This window comes from Ricinus communis, chromosome 5 (assembly GCF_019578655.1).
Source record: "Ricinus communis isolate WT05 ecotype wild-type chromosome 5, ASM1957865v1, whole genome shotgun sequence".
Classification (NCBI taxonomy): Eukaryota; Viridiplantae; Streptophyta; class Magnoliopsida; order Malpighiales; family Euphorbiaceae; genus Ricinus; species Ricinus communis.
Window position 1 is genome coordinate 21,011,723 of NC_063260.1, and position 27,788 is coordinate 21,039,510.

At 32.3% G+C, this 27,788-nt stretch overlaps 6 protein-coding genes across 11 annotated transcripts; 3 read left to right on the top strand and 3 right to left on the bottom strand.

Annotated features, from left to right (window-relative positions):
* Window positions 1-138: 138 nt before the first annotated feature.
* On the top strand, window positions 139-1,135 carry LOC8264142 (agamous-like MADS-box protein AGL62). 3 transcript variants are annotated; one of them, XM_048374917.1, is made up of 2 exons: window positions 139-538; window positions 608-1,135. In XM_048374917.1, the coding sequence occupies exons 1-2, from the start codon at window positions 355-357 to the stop codon at window positions 1,072-1,074; spliced, it is 651 nt and encodes a 216-aa protein (XP_048230874.1). In that variant the 5' UTR covers window positions 139-354; the 3' UTR covers window positions 1,075-1,135. The 3 variants fall into 3 exon arrangements, with proteins under 3 accessions (XP_048230874.1, XP_048230875.1, XP_002519714.1); XM_048374918.1 differs by having other exon boundaries at window positions 611-1,135; XM_002519668.2 differs by having other exon boundaries at window positions 139-1,135.
* A 2,978-nt stretch (window positions 1,136-4,113) lies between these two features.
* Window positions 4,114-5,056, top strand: LOC8264143 (agamous-like MADS-box protein AGL61). The gene has a single exon (XM_002519669.3). It carries the CDS (start codon window positions 4,186-4,188, stop codon window positions 4,846-4,848), a length of 663 nt encoding a protein of 220 aa, XP_002519715.2. The 5' UTR covers window positions 4,114-4,185; the 3' UTR covers window positions 4,849-5,056.
* A 3,015-nt stretch (window positions 5,057-8,071) lies between these two features.
* On the bottom strand, window positions 8,072-10,467 carry LOC8264145 (mitochondrial inner membrane protease subunit 1). Of its 3 annotated transcripts, none has more exons than XM_048375085.1 (5): window positions 10,263-10,467; window positions 9,940-10,164; window positions 9,701-9,811; window positions 8,848-8,913; window positions 8,072-8,472 (listed from the first exon to the last, which is right to left on the bottom strand). In XM_048375085.1, exons 1-4 carry the CDS (start codon window positions 10,386-10,388, stop codon window positions 8,866-8,868), a joined length of 510 nt encoding a protein of 169 aa, XP_048231042.1. In that variant the 5' UTR covers window positions 10,389-10,467; the 3' UTR covers window positions 8,072-8,472; window positions 8,848-8,865. The 3 variants fall into 3 exon arrangements, with proteins under 3 accessions (XP_048231042.1, XP_015574965.2, XP_015574966.2); XM_015719479.3 differs by having other exon boundaries at window positions 8,072-8,478; XM_015719480.2 differs by lacking the exon at window positions 8,072-8,472 and adding an exon at window positions 8,485-8,771.
* A 3,735-nt stretch (window positions 10,468-14,202) lies between these two features.
* On the top strand, window positions 14,203-17,391 carry LOC8264146 (probable beta-D-xylosidase 5). Its single transcript, XM_015719461.2, has 7 exons — window positions 14,203-14,707; window positions 14,848-15,153; window positions 15,253-15,422; window positions 15,514-15,614; window positions 15,720-16,058; window positions 16,167-16,577; window positions 16,666-17,391. Exons 1-7 carry the CDS (start codon window positions 14,231-14,233, stop codon window positions 17,271-17,273), a joined length of 2,412 nt encoding a protein of 803 aa, XP_015574947.2. The 5' UTR covers window positions 14,203-14,230; the 3' UTR covers window positions 17,274-17,391.
* A 2,097-nt stretch (window positions 17,392-19,488) lies between these two features.
* On the bottom strand, window positions 19,489-23,048 carry LOC8264148 (transcription factor bHLH144). 2 transcript variants are annotated; one of them, XM_015719515.3, is made up of 4 exons: window positions 22,871-23,048; window positions 22,009-22,153; window positions 21,725-21,908; window positions 19,489-20,883 (listed from the first exon to the last, which is right to left on the bottom strand). In XM_015719515.3, the coding sequence occupies exon 4, from the start codon at window positions 20,565-20,567 to the stop codon at window positions 19,848-19,850; it is 720 nt and encodes a 239-aa protein (XP_015575001.2). In that variant the 5' UTR covers window positions 20,568-20,883; window positions 21,725-21,908; window positions 22,009-22,153; window positions 22,871-23,048; the 3' UTR covers window positions 19,489-19,847. The 2 variants fall into 2 exon arrangements, with proteins under 2 accessions (XP_015575001.2, XP_015575002.2); XM_015719516.3 differs by having other exon boundaries at window positions 22,834-23,048.
* A 3,190-nt stretch (window positions 23,049-26,238) lies between these two features.
* On the bottom strand, window positions 26,239-27,759 carry LOC8264149 (glucan endo-1,3-beta-glucosidase 7). Its single transcript, XM_048373597.1, has 7 exons — window positions 27,675-27,759; window positions 27,550-27,575; window positions 27,217-27,451; window positions 27,079-27,105; window positions 26,966-26,994; window positions 26,631-26,865; window positions 26,239-26,490 (listed from the first exon to the last, which is right to left on the bottom strand). Exons 1-7 carry the CDS (start codon window positions 27,757-27,759, stop codon window positions 26,465-26,467), a joined length of 663 nt encoding a protein of 220 aa, XP_048229554.1. The 3' UTR covers window positions 26,239-26,464.
* Between the last annotated feature and the right edge of the window lie 29 nt (window positions 27,760-27,788).

Sequence of the window (27,788 nt, forward strand, 5' to 3'; positions counted from 1 at the left end):
ATCAAATCTCTGTACCGAATACACTATTAGTTTAGTAGAGTTTACTTACATTATTTTTTAAGAAAAGGAGAGATAAGAGGACTAGTTTTATTGTAATTTTACGTACATATTATTCATCTTTCAAAGTGAGTCGAGGGAGCCCTGCACATTTAGACTAATATGGAAGTAGCGAATGATCAAATATTTTAGAATTTTTAGTTGATGATAAAAATTGTAATATGAAAAAAAAAAATATATTATTATTAAATCTCTATTATTTTCTCCTATAAATACATCTCTTTACCAACCCAAGAAACTCAAGAACTGCCTTATTCTTCTTCTTGTATTGTTTGGTCATTAAATAACATTTTAGCAATGGCAGGTGACAACCAAGGTAAGAAAACCAAAGGCAGGCAAAAGATAGAGATGAAGAAGATTGAGAACGAAGATGATAGGCTTATCACTTTTTCAAAACGTAGGTCTGGGATCTATAAAAAAGCTAGTGAACTTGTCACTCTCACCGGTGCAGAACTAGCATTCTTGGTGTATTCACCAGCTGGTAAGCCTTTTTCCTTTGCTCATCCTTCTATGGATGCAATTACTAATCGCTTTTTTGGCCAAGGATCAGCAGATAGAAACAACAACCCCACCACACATCCTCTCATTGAAGCCCACAGGCTTATGAGGATTGAAGAGCTGAACCAACAGCACAATGAGCTGCTTCGCCAACTCGAGATAGAGAAGGAGAAAGGCAAACAACTGAAGCAGAAGCACAAAAAGAATAATGAGAGAAAGGGATGGTGGGATACCCCTATTGAGGAGCTGAACGTCCCGGAGCTGCTCCAAATGGAGGCCGCTTGTAAGGAAATCAGGACGAGCTTGATCAACAAACTCAAAGAGAAGACTAATAATGGAGCTTCTTCTGCTGCTGCCGCTGCTGGTGGCGTTGGTGGTGTTGCTATTGCTGGTCATCCTCCTACTACTGATCATTATTCTGCTCATATGATCAATCCATTTGCCTCCACTGTTGCTATTAATCCAAACAACCCATCTGTGTTTACTCCTGGATTTGATTATGGGCACGGTCAAATCTAAATCATTTAGCAACTCCACCATGATGGAAATTCAGTTTGAATAAGTTCATTCTCATTAGGGTATGGGCATTCTATGCAAGAATTGTGCATGAATATCATATAATATTACGTGCATCTTCTTCTATTTGAACAATATTAGTATTTGGAGATTGTCTTTTTATCCTATGTTATGACTTGATCATCTTTTTAATTTTGCTTTCAGTTGTGCAATTTGTTATGGCTTTCTTCTATCAGTTATATCAATATTTTTTTCAATGACTTGTGAGATGACAAAAGGAAATGAATCAATATAATGGTGATTATTAGTTCTTGATTCATTACAAAAGATTTTTCTATAAATACTTCTACATATTGAGTAACTTCATAAATTTAAATTCAGTATGACGCGCTAAATATTTCCCGCGTTTTTTTTGTGTGCACTTGATGCATCAAAAGCAATTAGTTAATGAAAAATATTTTTTAGTCAAAAGAAAAATTAAATATTTTCTTATAGAAGGAACTTAAATAAAAATTAACTAAATATATATGATTAATATATCAACTACTGAGCAACTCCGTTGTTGTTATAAATTTGAATCCAATATTACGCGCCAAATACATTGAGCGTCATAAATATTTTTCTAGTCAAAAAGAAATGTAGATATCCTCTTATACATTTATAAAAATAGAAAGAACTTAAATAAAAATTAATTAAATATGTGACAATTTATATATTAATTACCGGCAATCATTTCTGACTATTGTCGGCTACTGATGATCGGGTCTAGTCATTAAATAATTATAGAAGAATATTTCAACTGAACTATTTTGATATAGTTTTTGATATTTAATTTTAGAATATAATATTATAAAATTTTAATGAGTTATAAATATTTTAATATTCTTATAAAAAAATAATACTTCCATCAAATACGAGAAAATTATTTTCTTATGACTTTTTTATATACAATCAAACAACAAAAGAAGTTAAAAAAAAAATATTTTCTTATAGAAAGAACATAAACAAAAATTAATTAAATATATGCGATTAATAATATATTAACTACTCAGCAACTCCACTGTTGTTATAAATTTAAATCCAATATCACGCGCCAAATATCTTCCGCGTTATATTTTTGTATTTAAAATTAATAGAAATATTTTTCTAGTCAAGAAAAAAAATAGATATCTTCTTATACACTTATAAAAATAGAAAGAACTTAAATAAAAATTAATTAAATATATGTCGGTTAATATATCAATTATTGAGAATCGTATTTGACCACTGTCAACTGCCAGGTCTAGTCATTAGATAATTATAGAAAGATTTTCAACTGAACTATTTTGATATAATTTTTTATATTTAATTTTAGATTAATATTATAAAATTGCTGATGAATTATAAATTTTTTAATATTTTTATAAGAAAACTAATACTTACATCAAATGCTAACTTTCTTATGATTTTTCATATACAACCAAACAACAAAAGAAGTTATTTTTCTTAAGTATGTTTTATTGTTATTTTTCAAAATCAATTTATTCTTTATAAAACAAATATAGATAGAAAATTAGGTTTAATTTTAGGAAAATTCTTATTCTAGTTTAGGTATACATTTTCATCTAAATGCTAAATTGACAAATAATTAATATATATATATATACATTAAATTTAAATAATTGAATATGTCTCAATTAATAATGTTAAAGTGTAAAAAGCCTCATACATATGTATCGATTCTCTACTCTTTGTGGTATATATACCTAATGTAGACAATAATTAGCTTTAGTTGCATATAGCAGTGTTAAAGAACCGAACCGAAGAGCAAAAATGTGCCATTTACTGGTTCTACTGGTTTGACCGATCAAACTGATGGTTAGACCGGTATGATGAAAATTGATTATATTTCATATTTTAAAGTGGTAATTGTAATAAATTTAAAGTAAATCATCAACTTTTAATTGTATCAAATAAAGTCCAAACATTAAAATCTAAATAATTAAATAAAAAATTTAAGCAGATGTATACAAATAGAATCATATCCTATAATAAAATAATAAAAATAAGATATATAAATTTTTTAAAAATAAATTATAAACACTAAATTTATTATTATTTTTTCTAAATACAAGTTGTAATGATTATAAATATAAGTTCATTCAATTTTTGGTGCTATTATTTATGTTTTTTAATTTTTAATATTTTTTTACAAATATATATAAAAAAACAGTTGAACTAGTTTTGTCTGTTTAGCCAGATCAATCGAGTCTAAACTAGGTTAACCATAGATTTAATTTTTAAGTCAATTAGATCAGATTAACCACCGATTTCCCCCAATCAGTCTGATATGTTTTCTAAAATATTAGTATATAGGCGCATTATATTCAAAATTGACATATAATTGAATTTGAATCTCATATAAGTTTACCATAAGGTGTTATGACTCTTTCCTTGAGAAATTTATAAATACTTATCTCATGAATCTTTTTTTAAAAAATTTTATTTATTTGCTATAAAAGTGAAAATACACTTAGGCGGTAAGAATTTGAACTCAAAACTTTCGTCACATGAGAAGAAATACTATTACGATAATCAACATAATTTGCGTGTACTTAAGGTGCATGTGATTTATACAAGATATAGTAATATAATTGAATATTTAAATACAAAATCAATTATAAAAGAAAAAGTGTAAAATATAAATAGGTAAGGTGCATGTGATTTATATATTAGATACTTGTACAAAATTTATAGCATATATAGGAAGTAAAAAGTAAATAAGCAGAAATATTAAGGTTGAAGAAAAATTAGGACAGTAAGATCTGAAATAGTGAAGTGAGATTCTAAGATGCCAACTAAAAGAATGATAAGAAAGGTAAAACTTGAATATGCCAACCAAAATATTCATCCACCAAAGGTTACAAGTGTGCGAAATATGGAAAGTGGACAACTTAGAAAAATATAGTCTCTTACTATGTTTGCATATCACTTCTTGTGCATCTATCTATCTATATATATGTATATGCATCAATCCTGACTGCATCAATAAGGCCATTTCTACTCCTTTTTCCATTTCTTGGTTCTTATACTTTGATAGAAGCTTTTTTTCTCTGTTGTTTTTTGGTTTTTCGAATGGCAGGGAAGAAGCAAACCAAAGGAAGGCAAAAGATAACGATGAAGAGAATAGAGAATGAAGAGGACAGGCTAATCACATTTTCGAAACGAAGATCTGGTATCTACAAAAAGGCAAGTGAACTGATTACTCTATGTGGTGCTGAGGTTGGGATTCTTGTATTTTCTCCAGCAGGCAAGCCCTTTTCCTTCGGTCATCCATCTTTGGAATCCATTGCTAATCGTTTTCTTGGAAAGAATGTACCACCAAGCGACAATACACACCCTCTCGTTGAAGCGCATCGAAAGATGAGGATCAACGAGCTGAACAAGCAGTATAATGAACTGCTTAATCGGCTCGAATCGGAGAAAGAGCGGGGGAGTATGCTGAAGAAGACGATTAGAGGGAAAGGGTGCAATAACTGGTGGGAAGCTCCAATAGATGACCTTAACATGCAAGAACTAGAGCAAATATATGCCATGTTTGAAGAGCTGCACAGCACTTTATGCAAGAAAATGAATGAGAAAAGAAACAATGGAGTTTCTTTATGGTCGTCTTCAATTCCTCAAATGAATAATCATGGCCTTATGGTGAACAATTCATCTGCATATAACATTCCCAATAATGAGAATCATTTTTCTTCCTTTCACCATGGCTGTGGTTTTGGGCAAGGGCAGTTTTGAATCATCTCTTCTCGTCAAGATAGAGTTAGCATTCAGACTTTAGTCTTTATCTTAATTAATAATAAAGATCAAAGATAGCTATTGGTCTCGTCTTATATAACTACTGTTTTAGAGGTGGATATGGGAGCTATAGAGTAGAAGGTTACTGTGAAACATCAGATCTTTGTTATCAGGTTTCTTACATACAAGTGGAATTCTTAGTTTTAAATTTTACTCTTTGATTCAAGAGCAAGTCATCTTGTTCGTGTGTTTTACGGTTTAACTGAATTGTGTTTACCCTTAGAAACTAATTTGAATGTTAAGGGTTATAGTGTTAAAATTCCCTAAACCCTGGAAGGAAAAACAATAATTTGCTCAAGAAAGAAAAGCAAGCGAAAACATTAGTGAAAAAGAAGTCAAAAGAATTTTGTGATGTATTCATAACTTGAATAAAACCAAAAGATTGACCCGATGTTGTGCCAATCTGCCGTGCAAAATAACAAACCTTGGCATCCTGCCAAGTTTTGCTCAGAATTCATAAGTCTTTGTAAACAAAGCAACTAAAAGAAAACTATCACAAGTCCTTCCCCTATTCCATCAATTCCTCTTCCTTTCGTCCTTTGCTCTTCTCACCCCCCAGTTAGTTTCCACGCTTCTTTAATCTTTGACTGCACCAATCTGTACCCATTGCTGAACAGAGCATACTTCAGGATTTCATCCCCGTATCTCTTTGCGAAATTATGTCTCAAGACAATTATCTTTCTTTCTACTTCCTTCAAATCTTTCTCGCAGATATCCACGTATCTTTTCGTTGTTAACAAAACACGCTGGATCAACATCTCCGAAGCCGGCAATAATGGGAGGATGAGATCAACCTCCAAGCGATTGATTCCCTCCAGGAGCTGCAAAATAAGATCGTCAACATACTCTTCTTTAACCAATTCAATGGCTTCGGGATTTCTCTCCGGATCTTGTATAACCACTGCCCCCATTCCTTTCAAAATATGCCTAATTTCACTGTCGGTGGAGTCAAGTAAATCAACAGTCTTGCGAATTACAAAAGAATTACTATCATCTGCAATGACCCACTTCATTGAATCTCTAACAAGTTTAAATTTGGATTCTATGTCAATATTCCTTGAGGTAAAGAGTCTGAGATTAACAAGCATAGTGCAAATACTAATCCCAGCATGAAATGCCTGAATCTTGATTTTCTTGAGACTCTCTCCACAGTCAGATTCAGACCCATCAACCTCTTTTAGCCAGTCCAATAAACTCCTTTTCTTTTCATTCTTGACCGCATATTCCAATTTGTCCAGCACTATATCAAGACCTTTGATGCTTGTAGAGCACTGGAGTTCCTTTGTTCTCAAATAATTACTAAACCCTTCTTCTTGATCTTTCTTCATATTCTCCGTGCCTAAATTTTCTTCTTCCACTTGGCTTGCATTCAAATTCCCAGAGTTTCCATAATTGAGCATCAAGTTCTTCAACTCATCCATCATTCCAATCTCCTTGTCAATCTGCATGATGACTCTCTTGAATTCTTGCCTAGCATCTTCAGTCACGAGCATGATGTTGTCTTTATGATCCATCAATGATTTAATTACTACCTCCAAAGATCCTCGGCTCCTGGGTTTCTTCTTCAATTCATCGATTTCTTGATCTATCATATTGACATACTGATAGAGTATTGCAAATTCAGGGTCTTGTTTTATATTATCCATTATCGGAGATGTTAAAGAACAGAACAACCAGAGAAATGCAAATAAAGGAAGGAAAGGAAAGTAAGGAAAAAAATGGATTGAAAGATTTACGTTGGTCTCTTTTAAGAGTGAAAAGAAGAGAGATGATCATTTAGCTATGGTGTTTAAGGCGGGCGGGACGGTTGTTTCAGTTAAGTGCAAGTGATTGGAATTTTGGGGTGCAGTGAACCTGCGGGTTATAGTTACTGCATAGTAATAACAGCCCATCTCTATGTTATTTTAGTAAATGGGTCGAAAGAATCTTTACTTTTTATGGCCCAAGTCTTTAGAACTTAATCAGCTACACCAGAAGCCCTTCAAATTTCTAGTTCTTTTTTGCTGGGTGTGACCAACAACGTTTCCTATGTTACGGAATGTTTGAGATAGAGCCTAAACCCGTCATTGCAACATCAATTTTTTGTGGCCAAGCGGAAGAGACCCAATCAACCGTCCCCAAGGACACTCTAACCCAGATCCTTGTAGCATGGTGGAAAGCACTTTTTGCAACTAGGCTACCACTCTTGCTGGTCTTCAGTTTTCTAGTTTATTTAGCCTTTGAGGCAGATATTTCTGGTCTAAACATAACACTCTATATCGGATCATTTTCCTAATCTGCTTTATTGTATTTTTTTAGTACAATCTGTTTTTTTACAATAAACCAGTTAAGATTATAGAAATTCTTGCATAGACCAACTATTTGCATACATTATAATATATACAAATATTTTATATTTTTTTATTGAATAATTAACACATACTTTATTAATTAACACTAATAAATATGTACTAGTTATCTATCAATTTGATATATAGATAGAAATATATAATTTAATTAGATAAGAAATTTTTTAAAATTATATATAAATAAACCACTAGAAATATAGCCCGGTGAATCTCTCGAGTTCAAGACCTACCTCTTTCCCTCTCTACTTTTAGTTTTTTTTTTTACATGTGAATATATATATTTCCGTAACCAATTGGTTATTTGCAAATTCTCCCCTAAATCAACATGGCGCTAGTACTGCTTAATAGAAAAGTTGGTGTATCAATATCACCTAAACAAATTAAATGAAGAGTATAAAATACAAGACATAAAGAAAATAACAACTACAATTAAATGATTTCCAGTTTCAATTTCACCTATTTTCTTTTTGCGTTTCCAATGAGAAGATCTCTAGTAAACGATTTCATAAGAACGATCGCCTATTTTAACTTGTGTAGGTCAAGGCTCCTGCTGATGCTGTCCTCCATTAGTAATACTCTTTCATGCATGCTCGCCTTTACTATGTTATAATATATCCAACTTATGTACATACAGGATTATTAATCAGATATCATTACATCATTGCAGGTTATTCACATCCATCATAAGGTATCAATCTGTGTTTAATTTGCCCTTTCAACAGACGGTGTTCTGGCCAGTGGTGGGTTTTCTTTTTCCTAATTTTATTTGGCGAGACGTATAAAGCGGTTGAGGAAGTGATGTTGGTGAAAAGCCATTGATTAGAGAAGGTTCAGATGCTAGTGGTAGCTACTCCATCTCATTTTTCTTTTATTTTTACCTTTTCACCAAAGATGAAATTCATTCATTCCAAGCACAAGAGTTGCAATTCAACTCCTAAACATAAAGGAAAATTACAACCCAATAAAAATACAAACTTGATTGTATGGGTTTACACCTTAAAACTATTGATCACTTGTAACACCCTGATTCTCATTCTCTTCGCCAAGATATCTGCAGAGCAAACCTCTGTGTGGTCCATCTTCATTCTAGAGGAGCCAATTATGACTAATTTCTCCAGTATTTCACCATTTAAATAAGCTTGTACATCCCACATAGTAGATCTATCAAGATTGGAGAGATGCCTTTTGAGGACTACTTAGTGTTATGCCTCTTGCTCTGCCCCTAGAATAGATCACACACCAAAATCAACACCACTAAGAAAGAATATAACTAGACTAGTACAAGAAAGTAAACTTAAATTAGAAACACAAACTAGGTGAGAAGATTCTAGATCAGGGTTAAAAGCTCTGTTATTCTGGGAGTTATCTAAAAAAACCATGAGGTATTAAAGGGAAAGGGCCACCATTGATCGCAGAGGACCAAATAGCAGCCCTTAGATTGCAATAGTAAAGGAGAGAGCGGCCATCTCCTTATTGACTACTCCATCAGAAAAACTCCAGCAAAAACAGTAGTAGCTGTAGCTTCAGAGGAAAAAAAAGTGACAATCAGAAGCTTGCAATTTATAGATCAATAGGAGTCAGAAATTCTTACCTTGCGGAATTTCTTCATTTAGTTTGCTCTTTGTCCTAGAGGTCCAAAATCTTTTCGCGGCCATACCTAGAAACAAATAACGGGAGGCGAAAAAGTTGGCAACTATTAGTATTAAAAGTATGAAAATGAGATTCAGTACAACACAATTAACAGATCCTGATCTGCCAGTCACAAATAGAATATATATATATATATATATATATATATATACCAGTCTGTGCTACTTTTCCACTATTCTATACGCAATCCATACAAGTTCAGTCTTTCCCTGGAAATTTAGTATCTAATATTTATAAATTCTTGCCTTGCGAATTGCTACTTTTAGCTTTGATGTGCTAAACATAGTTTTATGTTGACTACCAGTGGCTTCTACCAAAGCTTATGGTTGATAACTCTTCATCCATTGCATATAATGAGCAGCCTGCCTTAGGGATAAACATGTTTCCCTTCAAAACCATTTTCCTTGGTCAATGGTACTGTAATCGGGTCTCCTTTCTGCACAGAGTACAGAGATACATAGACATTTTGCATATCCTGAATGCTACCTTAAGCTGATACCAGAAAGTTCATTGATGAATACATATCAACATAATTCTGCTGCATTAGCATATGGTGCATGGACTGTATTGATATATATTTGACAACATCCTTCATCACTTCCAAATCATTCCCATTTGAAGGCAATAAACTTTGTTTAGTATTTTAAAATTATTCGCACCAAAAAGCAAAAACTTTCTTTGTTTTCAGGTTTCTCATATATATTAAGAAAAAAAAAAAAAAAAAAAAGAAACTCACCCATGAAACTCAACTAAAACTAGCTACAAAGTTAAGCTCAAGAAGAGACTATGCTTACCCTCCAAAACACTTTTGCGTGAAGAAGACCATAAGGAACAGCCCCAAACTTCCTCGAGTCATTTGAATCATACACATTATCTCCCTCAATCCAAATATGGCCCTTAGGAACCTAAAAACACAAAGCAACAAATTCTGAAACTTAAGCATAAACCTCAAGCAAATTATGAAACACAAACCCAGCCACAATCTCAACAACCCATATTCAAGAAAGAAACCAAAAGCCCGTTAAAGAAATACCACAACAGTATTGCTCGCATCACTGTTCTTGGGATCAACAGCGTAAGTGACTGAATCACCCTCAACGCCCATAACACGCTTGGTGACGATTCTTTTAGGATTAACAGGGGACCTTACAAGAACAATATCACCGGGACCCACCTTCCCGAATCGAGGGGAGATTCTCTCAGCCAATACCAGGTCTCCGGTGATATTAAGGGTAGGGAGCATGCTGGGGCCATAGGTCTGAAACGCAGCGTATCAAAAATTCAAGCTCAATTGCAACTGTAATTACTATTATTGGGATGCAAAATAACAACAATAATGATAAATAATTAACTTACAAGAGCAGCAGTGCAGAGATAGGTGTTGGTGACGTGGAGAAAGCATAGGAATTTGGCTACTAATATTGATTGATTTAGTGCCTCCTTGGCGAAGCTTTTCCATTGCGCTAGATTTCTTATGCTCATTTCCTTTTTTTCCTTTATCTTTTCCCGCTACTGGGCTCAAGTTACCTCACAAATAAATCCATAAGACCTTATTTTATTGAGGAATTTATACTCATTTTTAGAAATAATTACAAAAATACTCCTTCTTTAACTGTATTACATTTGTGCCCTTTTAGTTTTTATTTTTACGCTTTCTTTTGCAACATGACGACAGCTTGCTCTCGGCAGAGTAATCCTTTCCATAAAGCTGACATTCACATTCTAATCATTCTTGGCTGCTCAACTTATCCTTTAATAAAATATTCTTTCATAAAAACGACTAAAATTAATTTTTTAAGATATTTTTATTTAATTTCTGTTTTAAAAGTTATTTGTTCCTTTTTCTTTATAAATAAAAATAAGAATACTAACGGGTATGTTAATTTAGTTTGAGAAGAATCTTTAATCGGTATTATTATACAACATTTATAATATAGAATTTAAATGATTTATAAATGGAGAAATTAAGTGAAAACTAGAAGGATTCAATTTCGATCCTATTAATATAAAAATAATTAAAATTAGACATTTATAAATTGGATGTTAGTATTTATAAATTAATTTTAATTATTATATTTTAATAATATGAGAGTTTCACAAGATGCATCAAGTATAGATTTGATTTTACTATTCAGTTGTCATTTAAATTGTTATCCTTCATTTAAAAGAAAAAAATAAATTTAGAAAATATTAATATACTATCGTACCAATCTATTGAAACTAAATAGTCATTCAAAAATCTTGACTAAAAGTTGAAAATTTAACAAATTAAGTCAATGCAGAGTTCACTAATGGAATTTGACTTAATTCCAACCAATATCAAAATAACTAAAACTAACTACTTAATTAACTAAACCTTCAATATAGATAAATTATTTAAATTTTATAGTGATTTAAAAATTCATATCAACTAATTAACTTGGTATATGATTATAAAGGCACTAAGCCAATGAACATAGAATTAAGTTTATACCACTAATATCATTTATATTTTAAATATTAATTTAATATAATTACTACTTTAAATTGATCACAAATTATTACCATAATTTAATAATAACCATACATAAAATAATATTTTAATAATACAAAATTATATATTCTAGTATTATTAATGTTGTTAAACTTTATTTTAATTTTTTAAATTTAGTTATAAATGAAAAGTCACGCAATTGAAAATAATGTTATTGTTAAATTATTCTACCTCAAATTCATTATTTATTTATTTTAACAATAAATTCTTATAAATATAATAAGTTAAAAAAAATTTCAATATTATATAGTTACTTTAATTATTAAAAAAATTACATAGTTTAATTCTTTCTGTTGACATTTAGTTGATGTTGAATATGGTATAATATATGTTGGGTTGATATTTGATTGATTTTTCAAACTATAATTTTTTTTTAAATTTCTTTTCTTAAAATGATCCTATTTTCTTTTGGTCTCGACTTCAATTTATTTCCACCCTAAAAGTAATATTTTTTATAGTGAACCTATAACAAAAATAAGAAAGATTTATTGTATAATCCATATTTATTTAGATTTTACTCATTAATTTTATTTATTTTTTGTTTATTTAAATTTTCTATAACTGAATAATTTTGTTAATTTTTGGTTGATGTTTAATTGATGTTGGTTGATTTTCATATGAATAATTGTCTTTAATTTTATTTTTTGAACTGTTATTTTTTCCTTTTGGTTTCAACTTCTTTTTCTTTTATGATATTTTTCATTTCTACTCTCTTTTTTATATAAAAGAAAAAAGATTGTAATTTTTTTTAAAAAAAAATTGTAGGAATTTGCTTGTTGTAAAAAGTTTCACTTTTATTTAAATTTTATGTACAACAAATTATTTTGGTTTAAAGTCTTCTATTTTTTTATTAAATTATTTTGGTTGATGTTTTATTAATTTTCAGATCTATGAAGATTTATCTTCAATTCTTTTACTTTAATTGTTATTTACTTGTTGAATAGTTTCAAAATAATAGTAATCCTTTATTGAGAAATTATGTTCCAGTGTTGAAAAAATTAGAAATTGAATTTCAAATTCACATTAATAACTTTCTTCTTCCTTTAAAAAACAACAATATTTCCTATTATAAAGTTGAAAGATAAAATAAAAAAATTCTATTAATATAAATGGAGCGAAAGTATTTGCATAAGTTTGGAAAATTACCCTTTTTTGATAAAAAATTGATTTCTCTGTAATAAAAAAATGAATGTTGTAAACAAAATGAATATATGAATAATTATAAAAATATATTTCCTCATAAAAAATAAAAAATCTCTAAGACTAAAGAAAAACATATGTATAGTATAAAATAATAAAAATAAAATAAGAATAATTAAGTAAATATAGTTTTATAAAAAATAAAATATTTTTAACATAAAAATAAAATATATGTATAATATTAAAAAAGAAACTCGCACCTTACAATCATATTCATCCCTTTCTTTTTTAAATTTTTTCATAAAGTGAATAACATACAACAATATCGTACTTTTGCAAAAAAATTAGCTTGATAGAATATTTTTGGGTTTTTAGGATAATAAATTTCATTGTTTTTGTAAGATTCTCAAATCTGTAATTTTATAAATTTTTCAAATTAAACTACGCTCGAAAAATCAAGCAAAATGAGATATTTAGATAGGTCTAAAGAATTTTAAACAAGTTGGCATTTACGGTCATATTAGCTCAAGAAATGTCTAGCACAAGCTATAAATAATTCAATTATATGATATAAAGTGAATGAGACATATTTCAAATTTTAACTTGGAGAGAATAAATTTTTTAAAAAATGTTATATTTTATAGGAAGTCATTCATATTAATTAATTAGTTTACGTGAATATATTTTTAAAAAAAAATAAAAGAAAAAATCAGACTTATATAAGAATACATATCTTAAAATAAAAATAAATCAAATTGTTTATAAATTCAAAAAAATCCACTAATCATATATCCCATTTTTATAATTTTATTTCGATTGAATGTAAAAGGACATTACAGAAAACAACTCACATCACAAATGGACATTAAAAAAAAAAAGGCGTAATTTATGCAAAATCTTTTATATGGAAAGGGGATTTTTGAAAGGCTTTTCTTCTTGAGGTAAAAATATTATAAAAAGAACCATATTTTATTTAGCAGATACGTTTTTCCCAATTTGATAAAGGGTTTTGGTAAGATTATAATCTAAATTCTGTTTGTTTTTTGTTTAGGGTTCATATTTACTTAAATATCTAAAATTAAAAGGTAATTAATATTTCTCAAATAGTTTTGAAAGGGAATACTTAATTACAATATTTGACATAGTCCTACATTTTTTCAAAAGTAAAGATATAATATACGTTATTACTGATTCTAGTTCAACGTGGGTAAGATTGGATCGCCCATGTCCACGTCACCTTTTATCATAATAATTGAGCCAAGTCATTAAAAAAAAAAAAGACTATATTTTTCTTTTATATTATATGGTATTCATTTAGTTTGAGGAAAGTTAATTTCTTTTTCTTCGATAATTATGCATTAACCATAATGGGATAAGATCGAAAACATTAATCAAAGGAAGGAACAGGACCAATATTCCTTCTATAAACCTAATAATAAAGAATGGAACAACGTTAATATATTTTGCAGAAGCAATAAAATCTGAGAAAGATATGGATTAGTATATAATCTTAACAGAAGATGCAGATAAATGTGCTACCCGTTTCAGATAACTAAAAATTCATTAATAATTAAAAGAAGAAATGATAATCTACGGGTCTATATAAACGTAGGTGTGCATGGGTTATCATCTTCATACACAAACCCAAGCCATGGCCAAAATTGTCGATTCTCTTCTTCTTATATGTTTAATCTGTATTATCATTGTCGAATCTGCTACAGCACGAAATGCTCCATTATTAGACAGCAATACATTAAACCATGATGATGCAAATCCTCGTGGCTCAAGCTTCACCTATGTATGTGATTCTTCAAGGTATGACAACCTTGGATTGGACATGACAACGTTTGGCTTCTGTGATTCTTCCCTTTCTTATGAAGTTAGGGCTAAAGATTTGGTGAACCAAATGACATTGAAAGAAAAAGTGCAACAACTCGGAGATCTTGCTTATGGGGTGCCTAGGTTGGGTATTCCTAAATATGAGTGGTGGTCTGAGGCTCTTCATGGTGTCTCTGACGTCGGTCCAGGAACATTCTTTGATGATCTTGTTCCTGGTGCCACTAGTTTCCCTACAACCATACTTACTACAGCATCTTTTAATGAGTCTTTATGGAAAAATATTGGTCAGGCAAGTGCAAGTGAATTTCCCTCTTTTTATTTTCTTTAATAGTTGACCGGGTTCAAATGGCAGCTCTCACGAAGTCAAACTACCTCGCTTTATATTCTTGACTCTATATATGCCTAATGAAATTTGTTAAATCTTTACAGGTTGTTTCAACAGAAGCAAGGGCAATGTATAATTTAGGTCGGGCAGGATTAACATATTGGAGCCCAAATGTAAATGTAGTAAGGGATCCTCGATGGGGAAGAACTGTTGAGACACCCGGTGAAGATCCATATGTTGTAGGAAGGTATGCTGTTAATTACGTAAGAGGCTTGCAGGATGTTGAAGGTACTGAGAACTACACAGATTTGAATACTAGGCCTCTTAAAGTTTCCTCATGTTGTAAGCACTATGCCGCCTATGATGTTGAAAAATGGCAAGGAGTTGAACGCCTTACCTTCGATGCCAGAGTAATTTACACAGAAAAGCCCTCTCATTCTTGAAATTTTACAACACTTATCAAATTTTGACATAAATATAAATTTGACCTTTGTTTATTTTTAATGCAGGTGACTGAACAAGATATGGTAGAGACATTTCTTCGACCTTTCGAAATGTGTGTCAAAGAAGGAGATGTTAGTAGTGTGATGTGTTCTTTTAATCGTGTCAATGGGATACCTACTTGCGCTGATCCTAAGCTTTTGAACCAGACTATAAGAGGAGATTGGGATCTTCATGGGTACAATAATTACTCTTTTAAATCTCATTAACTTCATACAACATTCAACTTTATTCTATAAAATTGAACTTTTTCTGTTTATTGGTATCAGATATATAGTTTCTGATTGTGACTCAATTGAAGTAATGGTTGATAACCATAAGTTTCTTGGTGACACCAATGAGGATGCTGTTGCACAAGTACTTAAAGCAGGCTAGTACTTAATGTTCTTTTGTAATCATTAACTACTTTTTCATCCTATATATTATCTATATAAAAGGTCTATCTATGTTAATTATACAATCTTTGATATTACAGGCTTGGATTTGGATTGTGGAGTTTACTACACCAATTTTACTGAAACTTCAGTGAAGCAAGGACAGGCCAGGGAGGAATATATAGATAGATCACTGAAATACCTTTATGTAGTGCTAATGAGGCTAGGATTTTTTGATGGAACTCCCCAATATCAGAAGTTGGGCAAGAAAGATATTTGTACTAAGGAAAATGTGGAGTTAGCTAAGCAAGCAGCAAGAGAGGGAATTGTTCTTCTCAAGAATAATGATACTTTACCTTTGAGCATGGATAAGGTCAAAAACCTGGCAGTGGTTGGCCCTCATGCTAATGCTACCAGAGTCATGATTGGAAATTATGCAGGTAATAACAATAATAATACATTTAATCATATCATTTATTAACTTAATAGTTACATTATTTGTGGAAGGAAATTAAAGTCTAATGTTCCACATTGCATTTATGTCTCAGGTGTACCTTGTCGATATGTCTCTCCTATTGATGGGTTTTCTATTTACTCAAACGTGACTTATGAAATTGGATGTGATGTTCCATGCAAAAATGAGAGTCTAGTTTTCCCAGCAGTTCATGCTGCAAAGAATGCTGATGCAACAATAATAGTAGCTGGGCTGGACTTAACAATTGAGGCTGAAGGTTTGGACAGGAATGATCTTCTACTTCCTGGGTACCAAACTCAACTGATCAATCAGGTTGCCGGTGCTGCCAATGGCCCTGTTATTCTTGTGATCATGGCAGCAGGAGGGGTAGATATCTCTTTCGCAAGGGATAATGAGAAAATCAAAGCTATTTTGTGGGTTGGATATCCTGGACAGGAAGGTGGCCATGCTATTGCTGATGTTGTTTTTGGCAAATACAATCCTGGTAATTAAGTTACTTTCTTATAAATTATAACTTCTTTAATTTTACTATCACCTTTTTAACATTCAAAAAAAAAAAAAAAAAACTTCAGGAGGAAGATTACCGATTACCTGGTATGAAGCTGATTTTGTTGAGCAAGTGCCTATGACATATATGCAGCTGCGGCCCGATGAGGAGTTAGGTTATCCGGGTAAAACATATAAATTTTATGATGGTTCAACGGTTTATCCATTTGGTTATGGACTTAGTTACACCACATTCAGTTACAACATAACATCCGCAAAGCGATCAAAACATATAGCACTGAATAAGTTTCAGCATTGCCGCGATTTAAGATATGGAAATGAAACCTTCAAGCCTTCATGCCCGGCAGTTCTAACTGATCATCTGCCTTGCAATGATGACTTTGAGTTGGAAGTTGAAGTCGAAAATACAGGTTCAAGAGATGGCAGTGAGGTCGTGATGGTTTATTCTAAACCCCCGGAAGGAATTGTAGGATCTTATATTAAGCAGGTGATCGGTTTCAAGAGGGTGTTTGTTCAAGCTGGAAGTGTTGAGAAAGTTAATTTCAGATTCAATGTGTGCAAGAGCTTTCGAATTATAGATTATAATGCTTACAGTATTTTACCGTCAGGAGGGCACACCATTATGGTTGGGGATGATATAGTTTCAATTCCTCTTTACATCAACTACAGTTAGATTGCTCCTGTTTCCTTTTAGAATCCAGGTTTAGTTAGCTTATTTTCTGATGTTACTTTTTGAGTTTAGTGTTTAGATTTTGAAAAGAAGGAAATAAAAAAATTAATTGTTTGTCAAATGTAAAAGCTTTTATCTTGCACCTGAAAGAATTCATTTACTTGACAAAATCTCCTCTGTTTTATAGGCATTACAGCTTATGATTCTCTGTCAAATACCAGTGTGTTTTTTGCCTTTGAACATATCTTCTTCATTCAGCTGCGTAGTTTAATTCTCAACTGCTAAAGTTTCTATTACTTGAGAAGGGTAGTGATCATCTTCTTCATGAACTGAAGTGTGTGAGCAAGTCAAAAGTGATTGTATAATAATGTCAACTGTATGTGTATAGCAGTCTCATCATTTGAGAAACAAAATATGTTGAAAGTGATGCACAAATGCTCAACATGAATGCTCTTATTTGTATAGCTTTTCTGACATCAGATAAATTCTCTTATGGACTAGAGAAATGTTGTCACTTGTTTCTAGAATAGGAACCAAGTGAAAAACTGATGGATTTTGTATCCCCACAGGATTTCTTGAGTATTGTCTATGCAGTTTTGAGTTCTATTACATGGTTCTGATTAAAATTATATCATATTACGTTGTCAAAAATCTTTGTTTCAAACTCAGGTTATTCTTTATTCTTTTCTGATTAAACTACCCCACCATTTCTGATAAACAATTATCTTAATATACTAAGTTTTTTTTTTTCCTCACAAGCAATTATTACTATGAGTTGTTTATATCTATTTTGTGTTAGTAATTACGCATTCCCCTCTTCCTGTATTGGTCTTTTCTTCCTAATTTCCAATATGTGATTGATTGATTATATATTTAATAAATCTTCTGAAGTTCCTCTGTATAAGATCCCAAGGACAATTGGACAACAGAGAAAGAGAGAACCTGCACTAATTCTGTTTGTATTTCTTTATTATTATTAATTATTTGGCTTAGTTGGTGGGTTTTTAACAGGCAAAACCTTTTCCCAAACAAAAAAAGAAGAGTATTTTCTTCTTTGTCCTTTAAGTTGCAGTGATCTGATAACTTTTTCTTGAGATGAGAGCTAATGGACTTGCCTCTCTACTTTTTTGCATTGTATAATACCACAAGAAGGTATTAGTAGTACTACTTTAGCAAAAATAAAATAGACTTACAAAATGAAAATAAAGGAGAGAAAAAGTCACAAAGGCTAATAATAGAAAATCCCATAATTGTTGTTGGGGAAGGATAAGAGAGAGTACTTTGCTTTGCCTCACCTAAATCATCTTCCAACGAGGGTAAGTTTAGGCGCACAAAAGTTGGCAGGGCTACGAGCAACAAAAAGGGTGTTAGTGGTGCGCCACTAACAACACTACCGAGCACCATGTCCATGCACTATGCATATGCATGACAATGATCTTCATGTCCCTAAAATTTCCAGCACTTGTAAAAATGTTATTAAAATAAAAAAAAAAAAAAACATTTCTATGACCAAAAGGGGCGATGCCAGGCACAACTTCAGACGCAGCAGCTCAAGCACTCGCCATTTCCTTGGATTTGCTTAATAAAAAGACACTTCACTCGGCCCGTGCATTCCAATTGGCAGCCACAGAAATCATTCCGATTCTTAAGTGGTTGATTATTAGGAACAAATCCATTTACCGCTTAAGACTAACCTTCTTCGTTAAAGAGGGCACATCTTTAAAGCATATATAAAAGAGAGACCCCCAAGACAGCGACAGAGATTTGAGCAAGTCATGCTAACAAAAAGTGATGGGATACCCACTTAGGTCACTCAAAAACAAAGTTACAAATTGGATCCAACAATCAGTAACATAAAAAGATGCTGCTCCACTGACACCACTACCTATGGGTACTGCAAGGGAGGTGGCAAAGCACCATAAATGCACGATCAAGATCTTTGTGTCCCTAAGTTCCCAACATATAAGGCATAAAAGCATAGCATTATAAAGGATCAGGAAAAAGCAGAAGCATGTTTAAATCTTTATGAACAAAAAATAACATAAAAGAAAGGGCAGATAGTACAGTAGCAGATTTTTACAGTAATACATGCTGCCACAAAGGATATCCATTTAAGCATTTAGAGAGTACAACTGGATCCAGAACCAAATAAGGACCATTAATTATGATCATATCCTTGAGACAGATTGACGCATATAAAGCACTTGTAAAGGCAAAGGACAAAAGGAAGAGTTTAATAGATTTATTGAGTACAATACAACACAGCATCTAAGAAGTAGTACAAACAAGCCCAACAGACACCTGCAAGTACAAGAGAGTATTGCATACTCAACTACAAAGCCACCCTTAAATACAGAATACATGGAAACAGAGTTTACAGAGATATTTAACACATATCTGGGACTAATATCTCAGTTCGCAGCAATCGATATATAATTGGAATCTTTAATGCAAGCACAAGTGCCGAATAGCTGCCATCATTATTCTACTAATAACATCCAGCAAAGAGCAAGGGGAAACTTAATTGCTTCATGATTACCTCTATCTTAGAAAATAGAGTTAACTACCAGATTTAGTTTAGTTCTTGAGATTCCCAACTCCAATCTTCTGTACCTCAACTTTGAGAGACTTGAGATACCTAACAGCTTCATCAAGAACAGTAACAGTATTCATTTGGTCACCGCCAGGTACTATTCCTCTCAGTGCTTTCACCATCTTCTTCATTTTCTGCCTTTTCCTTTCAGTGCTACAGCTGCTACCACTGCCAGGAGATTTCTGAACAGAAGAAGATCCAGTTTTCCTTGGTTTAGAACCATAGGTCGAGCAAGAATCAGGGGAGCTACTCCCATAATTTCCATAAGTTCGTGCAGTGCTGACTTCTTCCTCATCACATTCATCTTGTTCCTCCTCTTCCAAGCTCAATAATGCATCTATATCATCTGAATCCTCTTTCAGAGAAGACATCTCTCTTCCAGTATCATCAACTGCTTCTCTCTCATAATTCTCTTGAAAGTAGCTTGCATGCATATTCAAGCCGGGACCATTGAATCTGTGGGCAACTGTAGGATGGAACATAATTTGGCTTCGATGATCAGTCTGATCGAAAATAATGAAATTCTTTGGGCAAACTTCAGAAGGTTGAAATTCAATGCCATGAACAGGCATCAAATGCTTAGCAGCTGGAGGTGGAGCTGCAGGGAAGGATGATGCAACTGGAACATGCATATAATTATTACCCCTTTGATTAGCAAAGTGGGGCACTGCTTTTTTACGACGAAAATGTTGGTCACTCTGCATCAGAAGCCTGCCTTCAATCAAAAAGTTCAAGAAATGATGTTTTTTTGGCTTTGTTTTGGCAATTATTTGGCTTTCAATTAGAAGAAGGTTCCTAAACTGACAAAAAGACTTTCTAGCAAATCAATGTATTGCCATCCTGCATAACAATCTGTCTATTCTAAACGAACAACTACCGAATCAAACAGTTTACCATTATCATTGCCTTCTTTTGTATAAACACAACTAGAGAGCAATCCGTCCCAAAAAACCTAATCCCAGAGAACTTTGTATTGCCAGACTACGTAACAGGCTTAAGCAATTGTCGGAAATATTCAGCCTGTAATAGAAAATGGACATGGACAAGAATCAGCAATGACAAAATTGACAAAATATGTGTGCTATGCTAATGGCAAGTAGAAGCAGACATGAAATCAAAGAGAGAACAACATGCAGAGAGGATTGACTTTTTTTTCTTAGTAATGGCACAGCCTGATAAGAAGGAAACACTTGTACACATTCATTTGAACTGAAGTCAAGTTGAGGGCACAAATTTAGCAAAATCATGTGCAAGGTCCACATTACTTTGCAGTAGTGGATATCATTTTATTATGCTTCTAAATTCCCATCTGTGAGATATTACAGGATTTAGTGACCACTACTATCAGGGAAGAAAAATTACAAGATGAACAAATGGCTTATCGTGCTGAGCACCATAAGCTTTAGTGAGAAAATAATTTAAAGAGCCAACTAGCCAAAAACAGAAACAGGTTTTGCCTCTAACCATTATCTCACTTGTACTTAATTCCCTACTATTTTCTTATCCTTTGTGCAAGTTGTGAGAAAAAAATTAATGCATAGAAAAGAAGGTTAGTTACTCCCGTTGCTCATCATGGAATGAATTCACTTCGGCTTACTTTCAAGATAACTGTGCTAATTATGTTTTGGTGCACCTCCTATTTTATCACTACAGACACTCTTCAAGAAATCACCGATGTATAGAAAGGAGCTGGAGGCTCAACTTATCATAAAAAAGGGAATGCCATTTCCCATAATATCAAGATAACCATCACCTACTAATTTCATATGCTGGATGTAATGCAAGAGTAAAACTCACAAAATTATTTATCCAATATTAAATTTACAATTGAATATCTAGAAAAGGGACATGACTCTTTTACCTGACAAACTTGCATCACTTGGTAATATGTAGTAATCCCAACGCTCATTTTAATCTTCCCTACTTCCTTCACAGCTCGATACCTCTTTATGGTTACGGCAATGTACATTCTCACTCCTCAAACTGCTTTTAAATTAAAACCAGAGCTAATACAGTTGTTGCTTCAAAAATAAAAGAGGATTTGCCTGCAACCAAAAGCAAGAGCCCATGTATGATTAAAGAAAGCAAATCGATGGATTCAACTCCAATTTCTAAGCTACAACGAGACGGGAAGAGTGCAATTACCAACGCAAACTAAATTACAGTATAACACGAAAGAAGACCACCAAACGAACACAGTTTCTGCTATAATTCACAAAAGAAGAAGCCCACGGCATGTTGCTATCCTTCTCTATTCCCAAATGAGTATCATAAATGGACTCCAATGGCACTGCAAAAGAAATCAGCCAAACAGTCTTTAGAAAAATAAATAAGTCAAACCTGATTTCAAACTCATTACGTCAATTTGACAATCAAAGGACTGTTTTCCTTCATTAACAAGCGAAACACATAATGAATTATCAACAAAAACAACAAAAGCACAATCCTGACTCACTTTAGAACAAAAATCTATAGTCTAGTACGAAAGGCCTATATAATTTATAAGGGTCATCAACGTTTCAATCATTTAATGTCTAAGAAAACATAGCCCTTACACCTAAGTCAACTAATAACATAAAAATAAAAATACTTAATAGCTGCTTTCAAGAAAATAAAAAATAAAAAACTTAATAGCTCTCTCTCTTTGATTTCTTTTAGCAACTAACACATCTTAAATCCAACAAGAAAGAAAAATGAAAAAAAATCCATTAAACACATAGATAAACAAAACAAGGACTAATTGCAGATCATGATCATATAAAAAAGATAAAGATAAAAAGAAAGTCCTAGCTTATCAACAAAATGACCAACTAATTAAGAAAAGAGATTCTGACATACCAAATAGCAGAAAACCAACCATAACAGCTAGAAAAACCTCAAAATGCATAAACGCAACAAAAGCTCATGCATCTAATCAAATTAAACCAAAAAGAAAACACCAATTAAACATAATAAATTACATATACATACATGAACTCGTTAAAAGGAAAAAAACAAGAAAGGGGACCTAATCGATAAGTGTAATAATCTGATAAAACTCCAACAGAACAGAAAGCCAAAGATGAGAATTGAAGATCTGATAGAAATTTCCCAAACTTTCGGTGAAGATCTTTAGAGAGAGAAACTGTTGAGAGAGAGAGAGAGAGAGTCTAGAAATGAGAGTTGAGTGAGAGGGTGGTGTGCTGTGAGTGTGGATTTTTATTACAAAGAGAAAATAATATTTATTTATAAAAAATTATAATAATTTTTAAAAAGTTAGTTTGTTGAGATGCGTGCATTTGATCAGGCAAGGAAGAGTCAAATGCGGAGAACATGGACCGTAGGATGGTTTCTGTGGGCATTGGGAACCCATCCCGTGTAATGCGGGATGTGATTGGAACCGTAGGATGAAGAAGCACGCGTGAAGGGGGAGCAGTGGCGGGGCCCACTGTGTTTGACGAAATCGCATATTGTGCTACAATAAATGGAATCGAATCGACTCTTCTTGCGTAAGCTTTTCCTTTTCCTTTTTTTTTTTTTTTTCTTCTTTTTTATACTTTCTTTTTCAAATCGTATTTTATTTATATTTTTATTTTCAATTTTAATATTACTTATTATTTTATTGTTAATGTTATTTTATAGAAAACAAGCTCCCATTAAACTCTAATTGTAGAATAAAAATAGAACATAAATCATATATATATATATAATAATATTTATGCTAATTAAGAAAAATTATATAACGCATCAGGGATTTGTTCTGTTAAGGCCCTTTACGTTTATTTCGTTTTATTAGAGCCTTAAATTTTTTTTTTTTTGTCACATTAAGGACTTTCTTCATAATATAATGGTATTTTCTATAGTTGTCATGAGAATATGATAAAAAGATAGGAGTAACAATAATTTTATATTTATTTTTTTAACATGAAAAATAAATAGTTCAGATTAACTCTGCTTGCCAATTTTTATTTTATTTTATTGAATATTTATAGTTGGATGGCCTGTTGGTCAAGATTTTAATCTTTTACTATTTTTAACATGAAAAATAAATTTCAATGGGTAGTTAAGGTGTCATTATGATGGGGCTGAAGAGGAATCTGATTTTGCAGCAGTGGCAGTGGCGATGTAAAAATATTAAAAGACGTGGCCTGCTGCAAGAAAATAAAATAAAATAAGGAATTAATATTTTTATTTTGGATTAATAAGGAAAAAAAATTAAAAGGAACTTTAATGTTGTAGAGATTAAAGTTAAAATAAATAAATAAATAAATGTTTCTTTTTTCTGGTCATTCTTTTGTATTGGCATTGTGTAGTTCTTCTTTTTTGAGAAGGGTAATGGCATGTGTACTACACAAACAATAGCTATCAGAAAATTTCTCCACATAAGCAAAATTAAAATGTTTGAGTTTAATAAATGGAATGAAATAAATGTACAAAGGTTCCTTAATACATTCTGCCTATAATGCAATCTATTTGAATTTTGGCCTCACCATAAATTAAATTCTGAATTTTGATGATGAACATTATTCTTAGCATAATCAATACACCATTGTAACTTTTCTAATTTCAAAACAACTAATCTAACTTGGGAATTCTAATTTGTGAAGGTCAAACCTTTTACCATGTAAATATGGAATGTATAGCTGCTGCACAATGAAAAATTCCTCTTTAATGATTCATTGCCCTACTTGAATTAACCACTATAGTCTAAAGCATTATGCAACTTTAATTGATTAATTAAGAAAATTGAAGCATCAACTTTCATTTCTTTAGCACTAAACTAAAGTATATAAAAGACAGTTGCCCTAAGCATCAAGTAAAAAACAGTTCCCTCATTTCATGCCTTTTGTTCTTCAATAAACTAATCATAGACCTCTTTCTCTGTTATTAATATTTAACCGGGAAAGCTAGAAGAGCAAGCAACTTTGTTGTTGTTTTTCTTTTCTCAGGAACTATATAGGGAAAGAGATACATGACTTTCCATATCTTCTTGTTCTTATTTGAGGTGCTCTAGTGCTCTACCATTTTGTGTGTTTCTAATCTTTGTCTTGATAATGAGGATAGTTCTTTTTCAACAATCAACTCCTTTCACCAATTAATACCCAACACTGTCATTATCATTTGTAACCTAATTAAGAAAAAAGGAAAACTCTAAAAGCCATATAAAATTTAAGGGACCACTTCATAATCCATTAACATTAAGATCAAGAAAGTAATTATTTAAAAACAACTAGAGTAGACCATGTTTTTGGATTCATTGTTCAATCACATCAACAAGTAAGCTAAATCAGAGTAGTCTAAAAATTATTGATGGCATCCTACCTAAATAGACTTTTTTTTTTCTTTTGTGTATTATAGCTAGGATATATAGTACTCCCTCCATGTTCAACTGTCTTCATTAGGGTTTTGAAAAGACTATTTTCCAGCCATTTATAGATGCGCATGCCAAAAGAGTAGCAGAATTTTCAATCCACCAAAAAAGCATTAACCTCAAGTGAATGGGGGGCTTATGCAGGTTTGACATATATATATTGAGTAGCAATCATGAAACAATTAGCCAGCCAAACTAAAACCATTTTCTGTCCAAGAATCTGAACGTTAATTTTATAAGTAGCAAGTGGGCATGTCAAGGTGAAGTTGAAGAAAAAGAAAGTAAATATTATGGAACTTGAAAAAGTGGGTCAATAGTTAGGTCACACACTGTGTTGGGTAATTAAGGGTATATGTTGGCATCATTACAGTAATGAGAGCAATATGTTGGTGTATTATGCAGCACGTGTCTGGGCTTAAGTGCATATCTAATCAGGCTGGTTGTCCATTATAGGTCCTCATAAGACGTTATCATGTTCTGTAAGAAAATAAACTTTTCAGGAAAATCAACAATGCAATGTTTTAAGAGGCTGTAGATGGGGCTGGGGTTCCCGTGAAAAGAGAGAAAGAGATGGCTCTGTAAGCATGACATGATGAAGCAGTGGCACAGTCACATGAACTGTGTTAATAAATAGAAGGATTTGCTTTTCTTCTCGTCAATTCTGGATTAATATAAAACACTTGGATTCATAAATAATTGTGCTTCTTGCATTAAATTTAATATTCATTTCTTTGTATGCATTAAATTATTGAGCCTGTCTTCCACGATCTAAGGTTTCCTACCCACAGGAAATATTAATGATTTGTACCCAACCAAACTTTAGGAATAAACTTTAGACTCACCAATGTGCTATTGTTTCTCGGCACCTGTACCTTAAAGTCATACTAGAAATCAAAAGTGGAATCCGCCAAGGAAAAAGAAAAAATAAAATAAAAAGAAAGCACATTTCTTCTTCTGAATATTTAGCAACGTTATCACCACTAATATCGCAGTGGGTACAAATCTTCATGACGATAAACAGTACAACATTTAAGGACAATGCTTTATTACTGTCGATTGTTTGAAATTAAAAGGCGACGGTGTCACTAATTCCACGTCAATTTAGCCCATAATTAATCATGTTAAAATTTTAAATAATAAATAACGTCCCATTTGGCTATGAACTGATCATTGCCTAAGAGTATCGAATCTGAATTTTATTTACTTGGGACTTCAATATTATTATAAAGAGAACGCATCTTCCATGTTCACTTAATAGTATTCGCAAGTCCCATAACCTGTGACAAAATAATGCACACAAGTAATTGGTTCGTTGGCTTAAAAAATGAAAAGAATTTCTTAAGTCCTGACTTCTGAGTCTCTCGATCTGCTAACTAGGGGAAGGTTAGACTAAAATAGGCAGCATAAGTGGGCTTACTTGGATCATTCTTGACAACCATGCCAGTGTTGTTGAAATTGCAACTGAGATTTGATTTGTTGTGGAGCACATAGTACATGTTCATGGCAACTGAGGCATGGCTAATGATATTATCTGGGCTATAACATTCACCGGTTGGTTGGATTACGTTACAATCCATTTCCCCACAAATGTAATTTATGTTTGCCAATAGCAATTCTGGTGGTGCCATAGGCTTAGCCACGCACCAACCATCCTGCATTTCATTGCAGAAACATGCATAAACATTAATCAACTATTCTCCAACTAAATGAATCTCACATTTGCTCTGCTATTAAAATGGGTTTCTGACAAACCGTTTGAGTTGCTAAAGGTTCGTTCCCTCCTGTGAATATATTCGCATTGATAGGTTACAAAGGAGTGGAACATTTTGTCAAATCAACAGAGCTAGATTAATTATTATACATACCATACTCAAAGATGCAATTACCATAGCCTGCAATGCAACGCATAACCAGAGCGTCTTTAGGAAGTTTATTATATTGTAAACGAAATGCAAGAATCAGTAATTCAACAATCCAGAAAATTTCTGATAAAAGGAACCTACTTGGATCTGTCACTGCAATAAGACCACTGTTGGAGAAATTACAGTTAGTACTAGTCCTGCCCTGGGATTGGTAGTATTGATTCATGGCATATGATGCCTGGTGCAATCTGTTATTTGGGCAGTAGCAAACGTTTCCCTTCTGTAAGGAGTGGCAATCAGCATGGCTGCAGGCATAGTCTAGGTTATTCTGAAGATCAGTTTCACTTGTTGTTGGCTTTGCTACACACCAAGATTTCTGCATTTATACCATGTTTTTACTTTTACAATGTGGCAACTAAAATTTACCATTCCTTCAATTAATTTACTTGCCCTCAGGATATACAGTTGTGTTACCTGTGCTTTTACCAGTGAGACTTCACCTGCAAAAATTGTTTGAAGACGTGGAAAGAAAACAAAGAAGGATCAAGGATTATGGAATTCTACCAAAAAAAATGCAGAAAATGTTACTGTTTTAATACCATTTTTAAGCCCACTTTTTTCATAGATAATATTTACTAGAAACCAATCCACATTAGTGGGCAGGCTATTTTTCTTTGCCTCCATTGTACTAGCATGACATATTGATGACTTGA

Bases quoted from the DNA above. Each gene is read 5' to 3' on its own strand.
- LOC8264142 (XM_002519668.2), top strand. From the start codon at position 355: ATGGCAGGTGACAACCAAGGTAAGAAAACCAAAGGCAGGCAAAAGATA.
- LOC8264143 (XM_002519669.3), top strand. From the start codon at position 4,186: ATGGCAGGGAAGAAGCAAACCAAAGGAAGGCAAAAGATAACGATGAAG.
- LOC8264145 (XM_048375085.1), bottom strand. From the start codon at position 10,388: ATGAGCATAAGAAATCTAGCGCAATGGAAAAGCTTCGCCAAGGAGGCA. The intron at 9,812-9,939 runs GTATTTCTTTAA...TTGTGTTTTTAG, and splicing joins ATGCGAGCAATACTGTTGTG to GTTCCTAAGGGCCATATTTG. The intron at 8,914-9,700 runs GTAAGCATAGTC...ATTTGTTTCTAG, and splicing joins ACGCAAAAGTGTTTTGGAGG to GTATGGCCGCGAAAAGATTT.
- LOC8264146 (XM_015719461.2), top strand. From the start codon at position 14,231: ATGGCCAAAATTGTCGATTCTCTTCTTCTTATATGTTTAATCTGTATT. The intron at 15,154-15,252 runs GTAATTTACACA...TTTTTAATGCAG, and splicing joins GCCTTACCTTCGATGCCAGA to GTGACTGAACAAGATATGGT. The intron at 15,615-15,719 runs GCTAGTACTTAA...TTGATATTACAG, and splicing joins TGCACAAGTACTTAAAGCAG to GCTTGGATTTGGATTGTGGA.
- LOC8264148 (XM_015719515.3), bottom strand. From the start codon at position 20,567: ATGCAGAGTGACCAACATTTTCGTCGTAAAAAAGCAGTGCCCCACTTT.
- LOC8264149 (XM_048373597.1), bottom strand. From the start codon at position 27,759: ATGGAGGCAAAGAAAAATAGCCTGCCCACTAATGTGGATTGGTTTCTA. The intron at 27,576-27,674 runs GTATTAAAACAG...CAATTTTTGCAG, and splicing joins AAAAAGTGGGCTTAAAAATG to GTGAAGTCTCACTGGTAAAA. The intron at 27,452-27,549 runs GTAACACAACTG...GTATAAATGCAG, and splicing joins TCTCACTGGTAAAAGCACAG to AAATCTTGGTGTGTAGCAAA.